Source organism: Hypanus sabinus, chromosome 19 (genome assembly GCF_030144855.1).
Source record: "Hypanus sabinus isolate sHypSab1 chromosome 19, sHypSab1.hap1, whole genome shotgun sequence".
NCBI lineage: Eukaryota > Metazoa > Chordata > Chondrichthyes > Myliobatiformes > Dasyatidae > Hypanus > Hypanus sabinus.
Genome location: NC_082724.1, coordinates 20708143 through 20726281, shown reverse-complemented (window position 1 = coordinate 20726281; position 18139 = coordinate 20708143). Strand labels below are relative to the sequence as shown.

General features: G+C 39.6%; 1 protein-coding gene across 3 annotated transcripts in view; it reads left to right on the top strand.

Annotated features, from left to right (window-relative positions):
* Positions 1 to 809: 809 nt before the first annotated feature.
* The window catches only part of dcp1a (decapping mRNA 1A), a 77886-nt gene continuing 60556 nt past the window's right edge, over positions 810 to 18139 (top strand). The window contains exons 1-3 of one of the 3 annotated variants that reach the window (XM_059944136.1): positions 921 to 1017; positions 6012 to 6052; positions 14675 to 14766. Coding sequence is in view for 1 of the 3 variants with exons in the window: in XM_059944135.1 (XP_059800118.1) it covers positions 886 to 1017; positions 6012 to 6052 (173 nt within the window). In the remaining 2 variants the exon portion in view is untranslated. Of the gene's footprint in view, positions 1018 to 6011; positions 6053 to 14674; positions 14767 to 18139 lie in introns of all 3 variants that reach the window. The other 2 variants (XM_059944135.1, XM_059944138.1) reach the window with 2 other exon arrangements.

Genomic DNA, 18139 nt, shown 5'->3' with positions numbered 1-18139 from the left:
GATAATTAATTTCCAAAGAGTTTGCCAAGTGGAGGTTATCTCCAGCGCCATGTAATTGTCTATACCTAAGGAAAAAAACTGGGATATTTAATGGCTGAGCAACAATGTCACGGACAATCCATATTTTGTAAACATTAATAGTTAATGCATCAAATATTGTTAATTTCCACATCAACTAACTGCCATGCTTCTCTGAGCGGCATGTACCAAGCAATTTCTAATAATGATTCGTTGAAACTCGAATTAAAGAATGAGTAGAATGTCTCTAACATCATGTATCAGTTTACCACTCTCAGTCAGGTCTAACTGTTTTATTTGGGGCGGGAGAAGGCAACATCTTGGTTGTAGGATGAAGAGTGAGCATATCACGCTTTTAGAAATACCTTCGTGGTTATTTATGTAAACAGTAGCATAACGAGCAATTAGAGATGTGAGAATAAAATCGATAAGTGGCATGAATTATAAAGCTGATGGTTTATATAGAAAAATGGTGTAACTTTTAAATAAAATCATCTTTCTAATGACTGACAAATAATAATTCTCTAAAGTGGGAGTTAAATAATAACATCTCAATATCACCACCGGTCAGAGAGATGTGGGTTGGCGGAATTTTCTGATGCTACACAGAGGACTGTCCACAATTTTTTTCCCGAAAACCACAGCAAATTTAAAAAAAAAGTTTTTCTTAATGTGAAATGAAAATAAACGGTATTTCAGTTCGCTAAGCGAAGGTACGAATAGGTGTGTGGTTTCGTGCAATAAAGATTGGTTCCGGGAGCACAGTGTAAGAGTCAGATGGGCAGGAACGATCGGTTGGGGTTGTGGAGCAGGAGGAGCTGTGTTTGAGTTGTGCTTTTCTCCTCTGTACAGGTTGGGTAATTCAACATGGAGGCGTTGAGCAAAAGGCGCGATATTAGTCTGTCAGCTTTGAAGCAAAATGATCCTTTCATCGCCAGCATCGTTGACGTAACCAGTCAGGTCGCCCTATATACTTTTAACCCCAAATCTGGCGAGTGGGTGAGTTGCCACTGTTGTGTTGAACGAGAGAAATTGTGCTCCGTACTAAAGCTGTAACTTCACTGCAAAGCTCTGCACTGAAGTTTTAACCCTGGGGCGACTGGTATTTACTGAAAGCTTGCTGTATTTCTTATAATCGTATTATAAGAATTTATTAAAGGCCTTGTCGCTTACCTAAGAGTATTGGGTGACACCTGATGGCCGGAATTAACGAATTTACTAGGGTATTTGTCGTACGTGGCTATGCTGTTTTCTTTAATATTTCACACGATCCTCCTCGTACTCTATATTATCCAACCTTATCAAGATATTCTCTTCGTGTTTATCTAACTTCCCCATAATTGTTGAGAAATTATTAAAAGTTGAGTAAAGTTTAACGTTCTGAAAACTCTTAGATCTGCTTAAGCAAAATAACTTAGCCACAAATGGCCAAGTAATATCAGCAAAGTCAGCCTAATTGGAATGAAAAATGGAAATATATTCATATACTGATAATTAATCTTTTACATAGCTTTGGACGTGGATTTTTAAAAATATTTTAATGTTCTTGGACTTCGTTTCTAAATTTTAAAACCTTGTGTCATGCTAAAGATATTGACAGTATTTGGTCTGAGTGGATTGGCTTTGGTTATATGTTTACTGTACAGTTCATTATTTAGGTTTGTCTCTTGTATGTAGCTTTAATTAAATCTTTTAAAAATATATATTTTGATTAATTATGACTTTTTCAATTGATTTTTAAAAATCATTATGATGGTTTCATATACCTTGCACTGAATGATACTTTTTTTGGCCCTTAAATTTTAATTAACTTTACCTGATGAAATTTTGGAATTGCTGAAAAGTAGTTTTTTTTTCTTAATATTCACAATCAAATTATTTGAAGCTGGTTTAGGTGTTAATTTCTAAATTGTAGGTTCTTTGGCTACAGACAGTACTCTTGAAAAGTTAAGCAGATATGTTATTTGGAAACAGCTATCTCTTATTGATATCACCTTAAGAATTATCTATGCCTCTGTCCCTAGTTGTAGGCATTCTGTTGGAGTTGGGCTTTAATAAGTAAATATAATAGAGTTCTGGGATATTCTTTGCCTTTATTATTCCCTATCCACTAACTCCTACAATTCTGTTCATCATACTTCTACCACTTTGTTCCATTTTCCCAGTTATAATTGGTAATGTGGCCTTTGGTGCTATTGGTTCCAGTATGTCTTATTCCACCTCTAAAATATGATGGGTCACTTGTATTCTTTACTCCAATTTATTCCCTGGCTTACCAGTAAATAGACTCACCCAACCTCTCCAAGAATTCATAGGGTCCCTTATACATCCTGTACCTATCTTCATCTCCTTTCTACTGAAGCTAATAAACAGCATTTCAAATTTTGATAAGAAACTTCACATTGCATCTGGACTGAATATTTAAGGTGAAAAGAAATCGAGATAATTATTCCATTTCTTTTCTGTCTGTCAGCTTTTGGTAATGATTTTGCTGCTTGCATATCCTTTGGAGTCATTATTTTCCCTTGCAGTTGTTACCATTCTCAGAACTACAGTTGCAAGAAAAACTTCGTGACTCCTTTGTAATTACCTGGTTTTCTGTATTAATTCTTCATAAAATGTGGTCTGATCTTCATCTAAGTCACAATAGTGGACAGACACAATCTGCCTGAACTAATAACACACAAACAATTCTATTACCTCCCATCAATTCTGAGTGCACCATTTAAACCATCACAGTTTGGTTCAAAAAAGTATGTGACCCTGTGGAGTAATGCCTTCTACAAAAGCTAATTAAAGTCAGGTCTTCCAATCAATGAGATGAGATTGGATGTGTGGGTTGTAGAGATGCACTGCCCAATAAAAAACACATAGTCAGGTCACTGACAGAGCCTGCTCTTCTCAAGAAAGATCTCTATGTACACCATGCCTTGATCAAAACAACTTTCAGAGGACCTTTGAAAGAAGAATTGTAAAGATGAATGAAGCTGGAAAAGGTTAGAAAAGTATTTCTAAAGACCTGAGTGCTCATCAGTCCAAGTAAGAGAAATTGTCTACAAATGGAGGAAATTCATTACTATTGCTACTCTCCCTCAGAGTGGGTGTCCTGCAAAGATTAAACCAAAAGCACAATGTGCAATGCTGAAGGGGGTGAAGTCCTGCAGAAAAGTCTCTATTTATGTGTCCACTAAGAAAAACACTGAACAAGAATCGTGTTCACAGAAAGACACCACAGATGAAACCACTGTTCTCCAAGAAAAAAAATTGCTGTATTTCTCAAGTTTGCACAGTGCTTCTGGGACAATGTTCTGTGTGGAGGAAATTCATAAAATTCCTCCTTGCCATTGTGCAAGTCTGATCAGCAGTTACAGGAAATGTTTGGTGGAGGTTTTTGTTGTTAAATAACCTGACCCACCTGGACAGCCCCAACTTTTACGTCAGATTGCTGTTCATTGACTTTAGTTCGGCGTTCAATACTGTGATCCCCTCCAAGCTAATCATCAAACTTCGCCAGCGTGGTATCAGCTCATCCCTCTGCAATTGAACCTTGGACTTTCTGACTAACAGACCCCAATCTATTAAGTTAGACAACCTCTCCTCCTCCACTATCACCCTGAACACCATCGTGCCTCAAGACTGTGTGCTGAGCTCTCTTCTGTACTCTCTTTTCACCTATGACTGCGTTCCTGTACATGGTTCTAACTCCATAATCAAGTTTGCAGACAACACCACGTTGGTTGGCCTGATCAGAGGGGATGACAAGACAGCCTACAGGGATGAGGTCCAGCACCTGGCTGCATGGTGTGCCTACAACAACCTGGCCCTTAACACCCAGAAGACCAAGGAGGTCATTGTGGACTTCAGGCATGCTGAGAGCCACACTCATGTCCCCATCTACATCAACGGAGCTGTAGTAGAGCGTGTATCAAGCTTCAAATTCCTTGGTGTCCACATTTCCGAGGATCTCACCTGGTCCCTGAACTCTTCCATCCTGATCAAAAAGGTGCAACAGCGCCTTTATTTCCTGCGGAGCATCAAGAAAGCTCACCTCAGTCCCAGGATACTGACGGTCTTTTACCGCTGTACCATTGAGAGCATACTTACCAACTGCATCTCACTGTGGTATGGGAATTGTCCCGTATCGGACCACAAAGCACTCCAGCGTGTGGTGAAAACTGCCCAGCAGATTATCGCCCCACAATTGCCCACCATTGAGAACATCTACCATAAACGCTGCCTGGGCAGGGTGAAAAGCATTATCAAGGATGCATCTCACCCTAACCATGGTCTCTTTACTCTCCTCCAATCCGGTAGGTGCTACAGGAGCCTCTGCTCCTGCACCAGCAGGCACAGGAAGAGCTTCTTCCCTGAGGCTGTGACCCTGCTGAACCTCACATCACAGTGCTAAGCAGTATTGTATCCATATTGTACTGTCTCAGTACTTTTATATTTGTGTGCTTTAGCACTTTATTCGCAGTTATTTTGTAAATAACACTATTCTTTGCATTTCTGGTTAGGTGCTAACTGCATTTCATTGACTTTGTATCTGCACTCTGTACTTTGTATCTGCACAACGACAATAAAGTTGATTCTAATCTAATCTAAATCTAAAGGAGATTCTACCAGTTATTAAATACAAGGGTTGACATACTTTTCTAGCCTGGACTGCAAATGATTAAACAATGTGTTCAATAAAGACATAAAAAGTACAATTATTTGTGTGTTATTAGTTTGCGCAGATTGTGTTTGTCTATTATTGTAACTTAGACAATAGGTGCAGAAGTAGACCATTCGGCCCTTCGAGTCTGCACCACCATTCTGAGATCATGGCTGATCATCTACTATCAATACCTGGTTCCTGCCTTGTCCCCATATCCCTTGATTCCCCTATCCATAAGATACCTATCTAGCTCCTTCTTGAAAGCATCCAAAGAATTGGCCTCCACTGCCTTCCGAGGCAGTGCATTCCAGACCCCCACAACTCTCTGGGAGAAGAAGTTTTTCCTTAACTCTGTCCTAAATGACCTACCCCTTATTCTCAAACCATGCCCTCGTACTGGACTCTCCCAGCATCTGGAACATATTTCCTGCCTCTATCTTGTCCAATCCCTTAATAATCTTATGTTGCAATCAGATCCCCTCTCAATCTCCTTAATTCCGGCATGTACAAGCCCATTCTCTCTAACCTCTCTGCGTAAGACAGTCCGGACATCCCAGGAATTAACCTCGTGAATCTACGCTGCACTTCCTCTATAGCCAGGATGTCCTTCCTTAACCCTGGAGACCAAAACTGTACACAGTACTCCAGGTGTGGTCTCACCAGGGCCCTGTACAAATGCAAAAGGATTTCCTTGCTCTTGTAGATGAAGATCAGACCATGTTTTAAGAGTAATTAATGCAGAAAAGCAAGTAATTGCAAAGGGTTCACAAACCTTTTCTTGCAATTTATTTTTTGACTTGATTCATTATCCTTTTGAAGTTTCTCTCTTTCCTTTTGCTCTTGCACTGATCTCCTTTTCCTTCATGGCTTTCCTCAATATGTCTCTATTTTTGTACTTCCTTAAATCTGATTCTTTTGCTTTTGAGATAGGTTTTTGGGGGGAAAAATTAAATTCCATGAGCAATCTTTCCTCCTTTGCCATCTTTGTCCTTTTTGTCACCTATTAGTTAAATGTTTGAGGTCACTGGATTATGATTTGGCTGGGTTTATTAATCTAAGTGAGTTACTTAAACATATTTGAAGGTGTGGACTGTTTTGCTCTGTCATTGTGCAGGGCAAGTAGACAGATAATTGTTGCGGATCCAACTTCAATGGCTATCCTGCAGTCAACTGCTTGGGGCATTAAACCAACATGATGATTTGCTTGTTTGGTTAATTCTGTAGAGGTTCTCAATAGTTCAAAATTTTAGAGTATTAAGGTCTGTGTCTATTAAGACTTTTTCAGATTTGTGAAGATCTTTGAAATAGTTTGATTTTCTTTTTAAATTTATAGGAGAAGACTGATATCGAAGGTACTTTGTTCGTGTACACCAGGTATGCTTATAAATTGTCCAATAAACTAATCTTAGGATTTACTTAAAAACAAAATTTGCCAGGTGAATCAGTAGAGAGGTAATTTTTCAGATGGGTTACATTTCATTATATGGGAAAGTAAGCACTGATGCGAGTTAACAGTTGTGGGAAAGTGGATGGAAAGAATTAAAGGGAAGTTCTGTGATGGTGGAGTTTCTGGTAAGAGTTAGTGATGTGGAGTAAAGTAATGGTGCTGGCTGAGTTAGGGATTGATGAACTGCAAAAGATAATGTTTGGAGGCAATACTTATAAGAAGATGGTTAAATCTAAAACATACAATCCTAGCCTCAGCATAAAGTTCAAAATTCAGGCAGGAAGATGTATTTTAAACTTAGCTGGAATATTTAATTCTTTGAACCACTACTTATCAATATGAAGACTTTGGAAAGTTATTTGGTTGGAATCACTGTCTTAGAAGACAAATATCTACAGATTCCATAATAACCTTAAAAGGAGTTTGATGACAACTGGAAAGAGCAGAAAAAATATAATATATTAAAACCATGGGAATGAGAAGAACAGCTCCGCACTTGGAAAGACCTGGTCCAGAAGAGTTCCATTGGCCTCTATTTTCATCCTTTTCATTGATTCTAATGTATTGTGGAAGTTATTTATAGAGACACTCCTCAAAATTAGAAGGAAAAGTAATGAAATGCAGATATGAAAATGTGCATGACAATCTATCTTGGTGTTACATCTAAAATAAGAATGAAGCCATTTTGCATTTTAATACTGTAGTTAATTTTTAATGTTGCTCAATGGCTTTGCTCTATTCTCCTGCTTCAGCAAGTAAAATAAATTGAAAATAAGAGAAACTTATAAATAGAACTTCAGAGCAGTCCTGGGGAAATACTGTGAAGATGCCAATTTTTGTTGAATTCAATCGGAGCAGAATTGGTCTCTTGGTTTCCTGGATAATAATGTTATCAAATTGAAATGAACAGTTTATTTATCTCATTGCTGTTTGTAGGATTTGATTGTGTGAAACTGACTGCCGTATTTGGCTGTATACCTTGACAGAAATACTAGGGTCTTGTTAGATGGGTTCAGTCCATAGCCTCCCCTACTGTTGAGATGAAGCCACACTCAGGTTGGAGGAACAACACCTTGTATTCCGTCTGGGTAGCCTCCAATCTGATGGCATGAACATTGATTTCTCTAACTTCTGTTAATGCCCCTCTTCCCCTTCTTACCCCATCCCTATTTTTTTTTCTCTTTCCCTCTCACAATAACTCCTTGCCTGTTCTCCATCTTTCTCTGATGCTCCCCTCCCCCTTTCTTTCTTTCAAGGCCTTCTGTCCTATGATACTCCCCCTTCTCCAGCCTTGTATCCCTTTTGCCAATCAACTTTCCAGCTCTTAACTTCATCCCTCCCCCTTGTCTTCTCCTATCATTTTGTGTCTCCCCCTCCCACTTTCAAATCTGTTACTATCCCTTTTTTCCATTAGTCCTGCTGAAGGGTCTTGACCTGAAACTTCAGCTGTACTTCTTCCTATAGATGCTGCCTGGCCTGCAGGGTTCCACCAGCATTTTGTGTGTGTTGCTTAGATGGGCTAATGGGTTTGTTATGACCAGCACTTTTTAGGATGCATTGAGTTCCATTCAAATTAAAAAGCACAAGAACAACTCAGGCAAAGGGTAATCTTCATTTATAACTATAAATTGAAAATATGGAGAAGATGTTGTACCCTTTGGTGCCTGCCTATTGTAGACATTGACAATATGAAAGGCATTGTTTAAATGTCTTTCCCTTTTTAAAAATACAGCACTCAGAGAACTTGATCTGGTATTGGAAAATGAACCTGGTCAGGTGTCAGATCTCTCAGCAGGAGTGCATTTTGGAGATGGTGATCACAATTCTTATCTCCTTTACCATAGCATTGGGGAGGGATAGGAACAGACAAGTTAGGAAATAAGTAAGGGGAAATATGAGGCTATCAGGAAGGAACTTGGAAACATAAATTGGGAACAGATGTTCTTAAGGAAATGTACGGAAGAAATGTGGCAAATGTTCAGGGGATATTTGTGTGGAGTTCTGCATAGGGATGTTCCAGTGAGACAGGGAAAGGATGGTAGGGTAGAGGAACCATGGTGTACAAAGGCTGTTGTAAATCTAGTCAAGAAGAAAAGAAGAGCTTACGAAAGGTTCAAAAAAAAACTAGGTAATGATAGAGATCTAGAAGATTGCAGGAAGGAGCTGTAGAAAGAAATTAGGAGAGCCAGAAGGGGCCATGAGAAGGACTTGGTGGATATGATTAAGGAAAACCTCAAGGCATTCTACAAGTATGTGAAGAGCAAGAGGATAAGACGTGAGAGAATAGGACCAATCAAGTGTGACAATGGAAAAGTGTGTATTGATAGCAGAGGTACCTAATGAATACTTCAGTATTCACTGAATACTGGTCACCAGTGGTGTGCCTCAGGGATCTGTTCTGGGACCCCTGCTCTTCATGATTATAAATGACCTGGATGAGGAGGTGGAGGGATGGGTTAGTAAATTTGCTCATGATACAAAGGTTGGGGGATAGTGTGGAGGGCTGTCAGAGTTTACAGTGGGACATTGATAGGATGCAAAATTAGGCTGAGAAGTGGCAGATGGAGTTCAACCCAGATAAGTGTGAGGTGGTTTATTTTGATAGGTCAAATATGATGGCAGAATATAATATTAACGTTAAGACTCTTGACAGTGTGGAGGATCAGAGCGGTCCAAGTCCGCAGGACACTCAAAGCTGCTGCCCAGGTTGACTCTATGGTTAAGAAAGCATACGGGGCATTGGCCTTCATCAATCATGGGACTGAGTTTGGGTGTGGAGTGGTAATGTTGCAGCTATATAGGACCCTGGTCAGACCCCGCTTGGAGTACTGTGCTCAGTTCTGGTCGCCTTACTATAGGAAGGATGTGGAAATCATAGACAGGGTGCAGAGGAGATTTACAAGGATGTTACCTGGATTGGGGTGCATGCCTTATGAGAACAGGTTGTGTGAACTTGGCCTTTTTTCCTTTGATCAACAGAGGATGAGAGTGACCTGATAGAGGTGTATAAGAGGCATTGATTGTGGCGGTAGTCAGAGGCTTTTTCCCAGGGCTGAAATGGCTAGCACAAGAGGGCACAGTTTTAAGGTGCTTGGAGGTACAGAGGAGGTGTCGGGGGTAAGTTTTTTTTACACAGAGTAGGGAGTGTGCGGAATGGGCTGCTGGCAGCAGCGGTGGAAGCGGGTACAATAGGTTCTTTTAAAAGACTCCTGGACAGGTTCATGGAGCTCAGAAAAACAGAGGGCTATGGGTGATTAACCCAAGGTAATTTCTAAGGTAAAGACATGTTTGACATAGCTTTGTGGGCTGAAGGGCCTGTATTGTACTGTAGGTTTTCTATGTTTCTATGTTCTAACAAATTTAACTGATTTCTGTTACAAAATAGATTTTTCATAACTTCTGTAAATCAGTTTTGAATGAACATAAATGAAATATCTCAAAGCAAATTAAATTTTTAAAAAAACATGTCTGCTGTAATGTAGAGCATACACTCTTAAATTCTCTGCTTGCAATTCTCATTCTACCTGAGCTTGTCACTGCAGGTGATGAAAATTGTGACTTTAATGTTCACATTCCTGCTTATTAACAAATAAAGAATGGCAACTTCATTCTTCATGTTGTTTTGAAGTTTCCCTATAAAAGCCTTATTGCAGCACAATGGACTGACTGTAGCTTAAAAAAGAATTAGTATGGCGGAGCTGCATGACTGTACCACCTTCTCATATTGGAGCATAAATGCCAGCAAGTCAGTGGAAAATATTATGATCTAACAAAGGTCTGTATTGGTTGGTGCTGAGAATTATTGGCATATTTGTTTAGTAAAATAAGTTAAACATTGGGAAATATGGTACCCTGTATAGTTAGCCAATGTCTAAGTACTCAGTTGAATTTGTGTGCAATTTTGATAACCACGCTTTGTAGATGTATGCAGGACACAAATTAAAGAGACATCTCTAGACTTCTCTGCCATGAAATGCATCATGTCCTCTTTGGTTAAAAATAGTTATACATGCTATTATTCAATCTGATGGAACCAGTCATGAATCTAAGGAATTTTTGAAAGTTGAAAGAAACCTCTCACTGGACATTTAAGACTGAAGTTGGTTAGAACCTGAGGTTGTTAACTCCAGCCCCACTAATTGCTCATTATCACCTTCCACATGTTTCCTAGCTGTTTGGGGATTGTTACTTCTATCCTGAGTAGTGACAACTGTTCCAGAATACCTTCTGAATACATATGGCATCTTGTTTTTCCATTATTAATTCCACCTACATCTCTTCTGTAGGACTAGTAATTGCATTTTTTAATGTATTTTTAATCTTTCCACATTCCTGGCTAGCCTGATTTTTTTTATCCATCTTCTTCCTCATCCATTTATTTTTGTTTTGCTTTTTGTATATTCTATCCAATCTTCTGATCTGCAAGTCCTTTTGCAAATATCTGCTCTTTGAGTTTGATATTATTTTTAAACTTTTTTGTTAACCATGAATGTACATGCATTCCAATGCATATTATGTATGTATATTCTGAAAAATGATCCCCTTAAATGTTTGTCACTGCATTTCAACTGACTGAACCCTTAACTGAATTTTCCTCTCCACTTTAGATAACTCTATTTCCATGTTTTCATTGTTGAATTTATTTGTTTTAAAATACTAATCTTAGACTATCATTTTCTGTTTTCTGATTAAATGAAAAATTCAATCATAATTGTTGCTAGCAGTTAATTATTCACTATGAGATCATTACCGGTATTTAAACATATTTTGTTGAACAATGCCAGGTCAAGTATAACCTGTTTGTCTCCAGATCATGCTACTCCAAGAGACTATGCTAAAGACAAATGAATACTTCCTATCAGGCTCTCATTATTTTGTACTGTAAATGTTTAAGTGGCCCAGATACCAGTAACATAAGGAACACCTTGACTTTATTTCTTTTCTCTACTCAGATTGTTTTCTATACCTTAGTTTCCTGAATTTGGGTCATCCATTTCCATTGCGCTAAGACGTCATTAAAATCAGAGCCAGTTCTCTACTTTTGCTTAGCTTCTTGTCAATTATAAATGTCATCTGTCCTTTAATATTCATGTGTCATCCTGCAACCATTTCTCTCAACCTTATCTTTCTGCTTGCATCAAGATTGTGTTTCATTTTTTCACCAGCAGTAAAGATCTTCAAAGTAAGGTGGAAATCTAATTATTGCACTGGTATAACAGAACCATTCAAATTGGTATGATTTTGTGAATGAATACTTTTATCCATTTGTGAGCATGCATCATAAGGTGCATGTTTCTTGCCTGGTGCAAGTTTTAACAACCCCTCATGACTGAAGAGAAATTTAGTTTCTAATAGAACAAGTTTCTAAGGAGAATGAATCAACCAAGGGCTTCTGATGCCACTGAGATTAAGAGAATAATTTAGATGAATGGATGGCTGAAGAAAAAGGTGCAGGAATGGGAGAGTTGAATAGACATAGGAGCACAAATTAGGCCATTTGGCCCTTTGGGTCTGCTCCACCATTCAATCATGGCTGATCCTTTTGTTTTCCTCTCCTCAGCTCCACTCCCCAGCCTTCTCCCTGTAACCTTAGATGCCATGTCCATTCAAGAACTGATCAAGTTCTGCCTTAAATACCTGGCCTCCACAGCTGCCTATGGTAATAAATTCCACAAATTCACCACCCTCTGTCTAAGAAATTTCCCTGCATCTGTTTTAAATGGGGCCCCTTTATCCTGAGGCTGTGACCTCTTGCTCTAGACTCCCCCACCATGGGAAACATCCTTTTCACATCTATTCTGTCCAGGCTTTTCAATATTAGAAAAGTTTCAATGAGCTCCCTCTTCATCCTTCTAAATTCCAGTGAGTATAGACTTAGAGCCATCAAACGTTCCTCCTTGATATCCTTTCATTCCTGGAATCGTCCTTGTGAACCTCCTCTGAACCCTCTCCCATGCCAGCACATTTCTTCTTAAATGAGGAGCCCAAAACTGTTCACAATCCTCAAGGTGAGACCTCACCAGTGCTTGTAAAGCCTCAGCATCACATCCCTGTTCTAGTATTCTAGACCTCTTGAAATGAATGTTAACATTGCATTTGCCTTCCTCACCACCAACTCTACCTGCTTAACCTTTAGGGTGTTCTGCACAAGGACTCCCAAGTCCCTTTGCATCTCAGATTTTTGGATTTTCTCCCTGTTTAGAAAATACTTTGCACATTTATTTCTTCTACCAGTGTGCATGACCATGCATTTTCCAACATTATATTCCATTTGCCACTTTCTTGCCCATTCTCCTAATCTGTCTAAGTCCTTCTGCAACCTACCGCTTTCCTCAATCCCTCCACCAATTTTTGTATCATCTGCAAACTTGGCAACAAAGCCATCTATTCCTTCATCTAGGTCATAGCATATAAAAGTAAGTGGTCCCAACACCAACCCCTGTGGAACACCAATAGTCACTGGTTTTATCCCACCTTTATCCACTGCATCTCCGTTATCTATCCTACATGTGATCTCCTCAAAAAATTCCAATAGGTTTGTCAAGCAGGATTTTCCCTTAAGGAAACCATGCTGACTTTATCCTATTGACTCCAACGTTTTCTCAGCCTCTGAGTTCAAGATTATATTGACTTTCTGAGGAAACCAGGATCTGTGCAGACTAGTGGACTAGTGTTGCGTTGCTGGTGCTGTTGGGGAGGACTTCAGCTAAATCGGCAAAGGAATGGGACATAGTAGGGGTGGGGAATAGTAAAACATAAATGGAACCGGAATTAGTTTTTGTGTGTCTGTGTCTGTGTCTACGTCTACCACCACACCCAGAAAGTAAAGAACGAATGGTTCAAGAAGACTGAAAAGGGGAGCTGAGCTGGTTGTGAAATTAAGGAAACCCCCAAAAGTAAAGGTAGAAGGGTAACTAGGGTAAGAGTTCAGCCCCATAAAGATGAAAGTGACTATCTGTACCTGGAGTCAGAGAATACAGTCAGCCCTCCTTATCCGCGGGTTCCGCAAGTGCGGATTCAACCAAACGCAGATCGGGAAAACCCAGAAGTTCTCTCTCTCCAGCACTCGTTCTTTGAGCATTGTTCGCCTCATGTCTCGTTTGGTTGCTACTTTGTTTCTGTGAATAAATGGCTCCTAAAAAGCAATTAAGTGGTCAAAGCAATTCCTCAAAGGCTAAGACAATGACAATTCCTATAACAATGTTTCTAACTAAAGCATTTGCAATTGTGAAGTCTCGACCTTCAATGCTTGAAGATCCTTGGCCCTCAACCTCCACAGATCCCGTCTTTGGTATTATTGAGCCTCCTCCAAAGCATCCTTATTCCCTAAACCGGGGGTCGGCAACCCGCGGCTCCGGAGCCGCATGTGGCTCTTTTACGTCTGTGCTGCGGCTCCCTGTTGCTTTGGGAAATAATTGGTTGTGGCGACCCTTTTCCTGGCACATCCGAACCGACTCACAATTAGATAGCCTACAGGGGTTTGCGAGCACAGAGCTTTGGAGCCTCTGCGCCATGGGGGACAGGTTGAGGGAGGCTTAAAAGTGAGGCTGAAGATTTCGAATAAAGTTTTTCCCTTCGACTGCAGTTACCGACTCCGTGTCGTAATTTTAGCGCTGCGTGTAGCACACCGCTACATGGTCAGTATTTAATTAAAATGTATTTTATGTTAGTTTGTTAGTTTTTGAAATGTAAATCTAAATTTGAAGATTATGGTGATCTTGTACAATCTAAATAAGACTTTGTGGCGACCCATTTCCTGACACATCCGAACCGGCTCACAATTAGCCAGCGTTCAGGCTAAGGGAGATAGCCTACGGGGGTTTGTGAGTACGTGTCTTTTGCAGCATCCGCGCCCATGGGGGGCGGGTTGAGGGAGGCTTAAAAGCAAGGCTGTTTAGTTCGAATAAAGCTATCTTTGACTGCAGTTTACTGACTGCGTGTAGCACACCGCTACAACGTGTTTTTATCGCTGGCTGTCCAGAGGGGAGGTGCTGAAACGCTTTGTCGCGTGTCTGGAAGAAGTGAAAACTTTCCTGGGCAGCAAAGGGCTCACCTTTCCTGAGCTGGAACAGCCAGAGTGGCTGGAAAAGCTACACTTCATGGTAGACATAACAGCGCACCTGAACACGCTGAACACAGCTCTTCAACGGGGTAAGGACGTACAGCCCTGCACATGTTGGAGGATGTTTTGGCATTCGAGCGCAAGTTGACGTTGCTTGCCAGAGATTTACAGAAAGGCACATTGTCTCACTTCCCCAATTTGAGAGAGTTCAAAAAAGGTCACGACATGATAAATTCGGAGTATTTACATTGGGCAATCATCGCAATGCAAACATCGTTTGGGAAACGCTTCTGTGAGTTCAGAGAGGAAAAAAACACATTATCCTTCCTGGTCACTCCCCTAAGCATCGATCCATCCCTACTGAATACGACTGCATTGTCAGGTGTGAGTCAACCTGAACAAGGATGATAAATATTTTAATTGCCTATTATTTTACGTATATTCATATGTTTTCATTGTTCAGTGAAATAGTCCTTTTATTTTTCAGGTTGACAGCTGGCTGACGTTATTTTTGGTTTGCTGCTGGCGGCAAATTTAAGTTTGGCGTTTTTCATAAATACAAGAAGGACTCAAATAGACGTTGAGTATTTTACTTAAAAGTAACCTTCAACCCAACGTCTTTTTTTCGGAGGTCAAAATGTTTTTGTTGCATGCAGAAATGTAATTTCGTTTTCTCTGCAGGAGTTCATCAATTTCATAAATGCAACACATTATAGTTTGTTTATACATAGCATAAAGGCAAAACAAAACGTTGTATGCAGTGTTATTTCATTTTAAATGTCAAACGGGTTTTGCGGCTCCCAGTGTTTTCTTTTCTGTGGGAAACGGGTCCAAGTGGCTCTTTCAGTGGTAAAGGTTGCTGACCCCTGCCCTAAACAATACAGTGTAACAATTATTTACATAGAATTTCCATTGTATTAGGTATTATAAGTACAGTACTGTAATCTAGGGATGATTAAAAGTATTACTCATTGCTTGAGCATTGTTTGCCTCGCATCTCATTCATTCACTACTTGTGCTGTGAGCAACAGGAAGGAGTTTAAGGCTAGTAAGGGATGGCTGGCTAGCTATGTAAAGCACTACAGCCTCAGAACTTAAAGATCACAGGAGAATTGGGATCGGCTGATGCCAAGGTGGCATCAGCGTCCCCAGAAGAGCTACGATGATTGAGTCTTTACTGAACATGTACAGACTTCTGGTTTTTTTGTCATTATTCCCTAGACAATACAGTATAACAACTATTTACATAGCATTTACATTGTATTAAGTATTATAAAATACAGGAGGATGTGTGGAGATTACATGCAAATACTACACCTTTTTATATAAGGGACTTGAGCATCTGCGTTTTTTGGTATCTGTGGGGGGGGGGGGGGGGGTTGTCCCGGAACCAAACCCTTCGGATAAAGAGGGCCAACTGTATAAGTGAATCTTATTTAATACTTCTGTTTTCAGTATGGAGAAGAAGATTGGGAAAACATTTAGGCAGAGGAATAATGGAATTTTATAACAAATTACAATGAAAGGATGAAACTATCAGATGTTTTAAGCTTAAGCGTGAATAGACTTCTCGGGCCTGGTGAAATGTATCCCAGACTGCTGCGGGAGCAAGGGATAAAAACTGGGATTGTGACAGAAGTTTTCTACTTTTCTCTGACCACAGAAGAGGTGCCAGATGATTGTAGAACATTCAAAGTTGTGCCTTTATTCAAAAAGGGCAGTACAGATAATTAATTACAAGATGGTTACATCATTGGAAACTATTGTAAAAAATCTGAGAGATGATTAATTGCCACTTGGATGTGCAATGGTTAATCACATATGGTTAGCATGGCTTGAAGGGGGAGATCCTTTCTTACTGACTAGATTAAATTTCTCTGAGTTAACTCGGGATGTTGATGAGGGAGGAATGGTTGTTGAAGTCTGGAGAAACTTCAGGAGTGCTTTTAATGAGTGGTTACTAAAGTACGAATTACTGCTTTACTAAATTACTACATTCCTAATGTCTGAATATGAGGACAGTGTAAAAACAAACTGATGTGTTGACATTAACAAATAGGATGTACTGGAACTTTTTGAAAACCTTGGGATAGACACGTCCCCAGGGCTGGGTGGGATGTACATGAAGCAACTACAGAAGGTGAGGGAAGAGATTTCTACACCTTTGGCTATTACTTTTGTGTTTTCACTGGCTACAGGAGTGGTACCTGAAGACTGGAATGCAGCAAATGTTATTCTTATGTTCAGGAAAAGTAGTGGGGATTATCCTGGTAATTATAGACCAGTCAGCCTCATGTTGGTGGTGGTCAAACTATCAGCATTCGTAGAGATAGGATTAATGAACATTTAGAGCATAGTCTGATTCCAGATAGTTAGTATGGTTTTCTGAAAGAAAGATGGTCTCTTAGAAGCCTGATTGAATTCTTTGAGGAAATGACAACATAACTTGTAGGTACAGCAGTGTACTTACTGTATGTGGTGTATTTTGATTTCATTAAGTTGTTTGACAATGTTGGCCATAATAGGCTCATTCAGAAAGTTAAGAAACATGGGATTCAGGGAAACTTGGCTGTGTGGATTCAGTACCGGATTACCCACAGAAGGCATGGGGCGGTAGTAGATGGAGTATTTTCTACCTGGAGGTTGATATAAGTTTTCAGATGAGACAAAGGTTGCAGATAGTGTAGAAGGTTTTGTAATTTACACAGAGAATTAATAGGATGTAGAGCTGAGCTGAGAAGTAGCAAATGAAGTTCAGTATGGATAAGTGTGAAGTGAAAGGTCTTGGCTTAAGAAAAAGAAACATATCCTTGCCCATAAAGACATTGCAAAGCGTCACTTTGAAGAAACTATAAGGATGTGGAAAACGGTCTTGTAGTCATTTAAGGCTAAAGTGGAATTTTTTGGCCTCAACACCAAGGAGTATGTGTGGTGTATATTTAGTACTGTGCATCAGCCAGGTATCACCATCTTTACTGTAAAGTATGGTGGAGGCAGCATCATGCTATAGGAGTGCTTCTCAGCAGCAGGAACTGGAAATCTGGTTAGGATGGATGGGAAGGGAAATCGGATACACATTTAAGTATAGATTCTTGGAAGAAAGAAATCTATGGTTGTATTCCATTAGAAAAAATTACTTATAATTTAAGAGATAAATGTGAAACATTTCTGAAAATTTGGAGCCCTTATTTACAAAAGACAGGATTAAATATATAGATGCTCTGAAGATGAAACAATTGGTTATTAGGGGAAAGAAATAAATATACATATTAAAGTTGTTACGAATTCCATGGAGCATGTGGAGATCTTCCAACAACCAGGCATTCTTTCTTTCTTTCTTTCTTTTTTTCTATAGGGCAGTTAGGGGGGAGGGGTAAGGGTTATATACATTGTTTTTTCATACTTTGTAACCATTTAAAAATGCAATAAAAAAAGTTTAAAAAAAAAGGATGGATGGGAAGATGAATGCTGCTGAATACAGAGAGATCCTGGATAAAAACCTGCCAACCTCTGCCAAAAGCAGAGGAGAGGAGGGGGAGGAGAAGAGGAGGGGGAGTTCATCTCTCAGCAGGGCAAACAATCTGAAGCGCATTTCCAGAGCAACCATGGAGTGGCTTCAAATGAAGAAAATTGATGTACCTGATTTTCCCAGTTAGAATTCTGATCTTAACTCGATCAAACATCTCTGGCAAGACATCAAGATTACTGTCAATCACCACTCCCCAACTAATTTGGCACAGCTTGATCAATTTTGTAAGTAATGGGTAAATCTTGCTTTATAATTTTCCCTGTTTTTTGGGCTCTACCATGAAAACATGTGATTAGCAAATAGAAATTCTCAGTTAATTTAATTAAAATATTTTGCTATAGTACTGATTTATGTGAACAAAGAGTTGGGGTCTGAATAAAGTTCGAAGTAAACTTGTCAAACTACATATATGTCACTGCATAC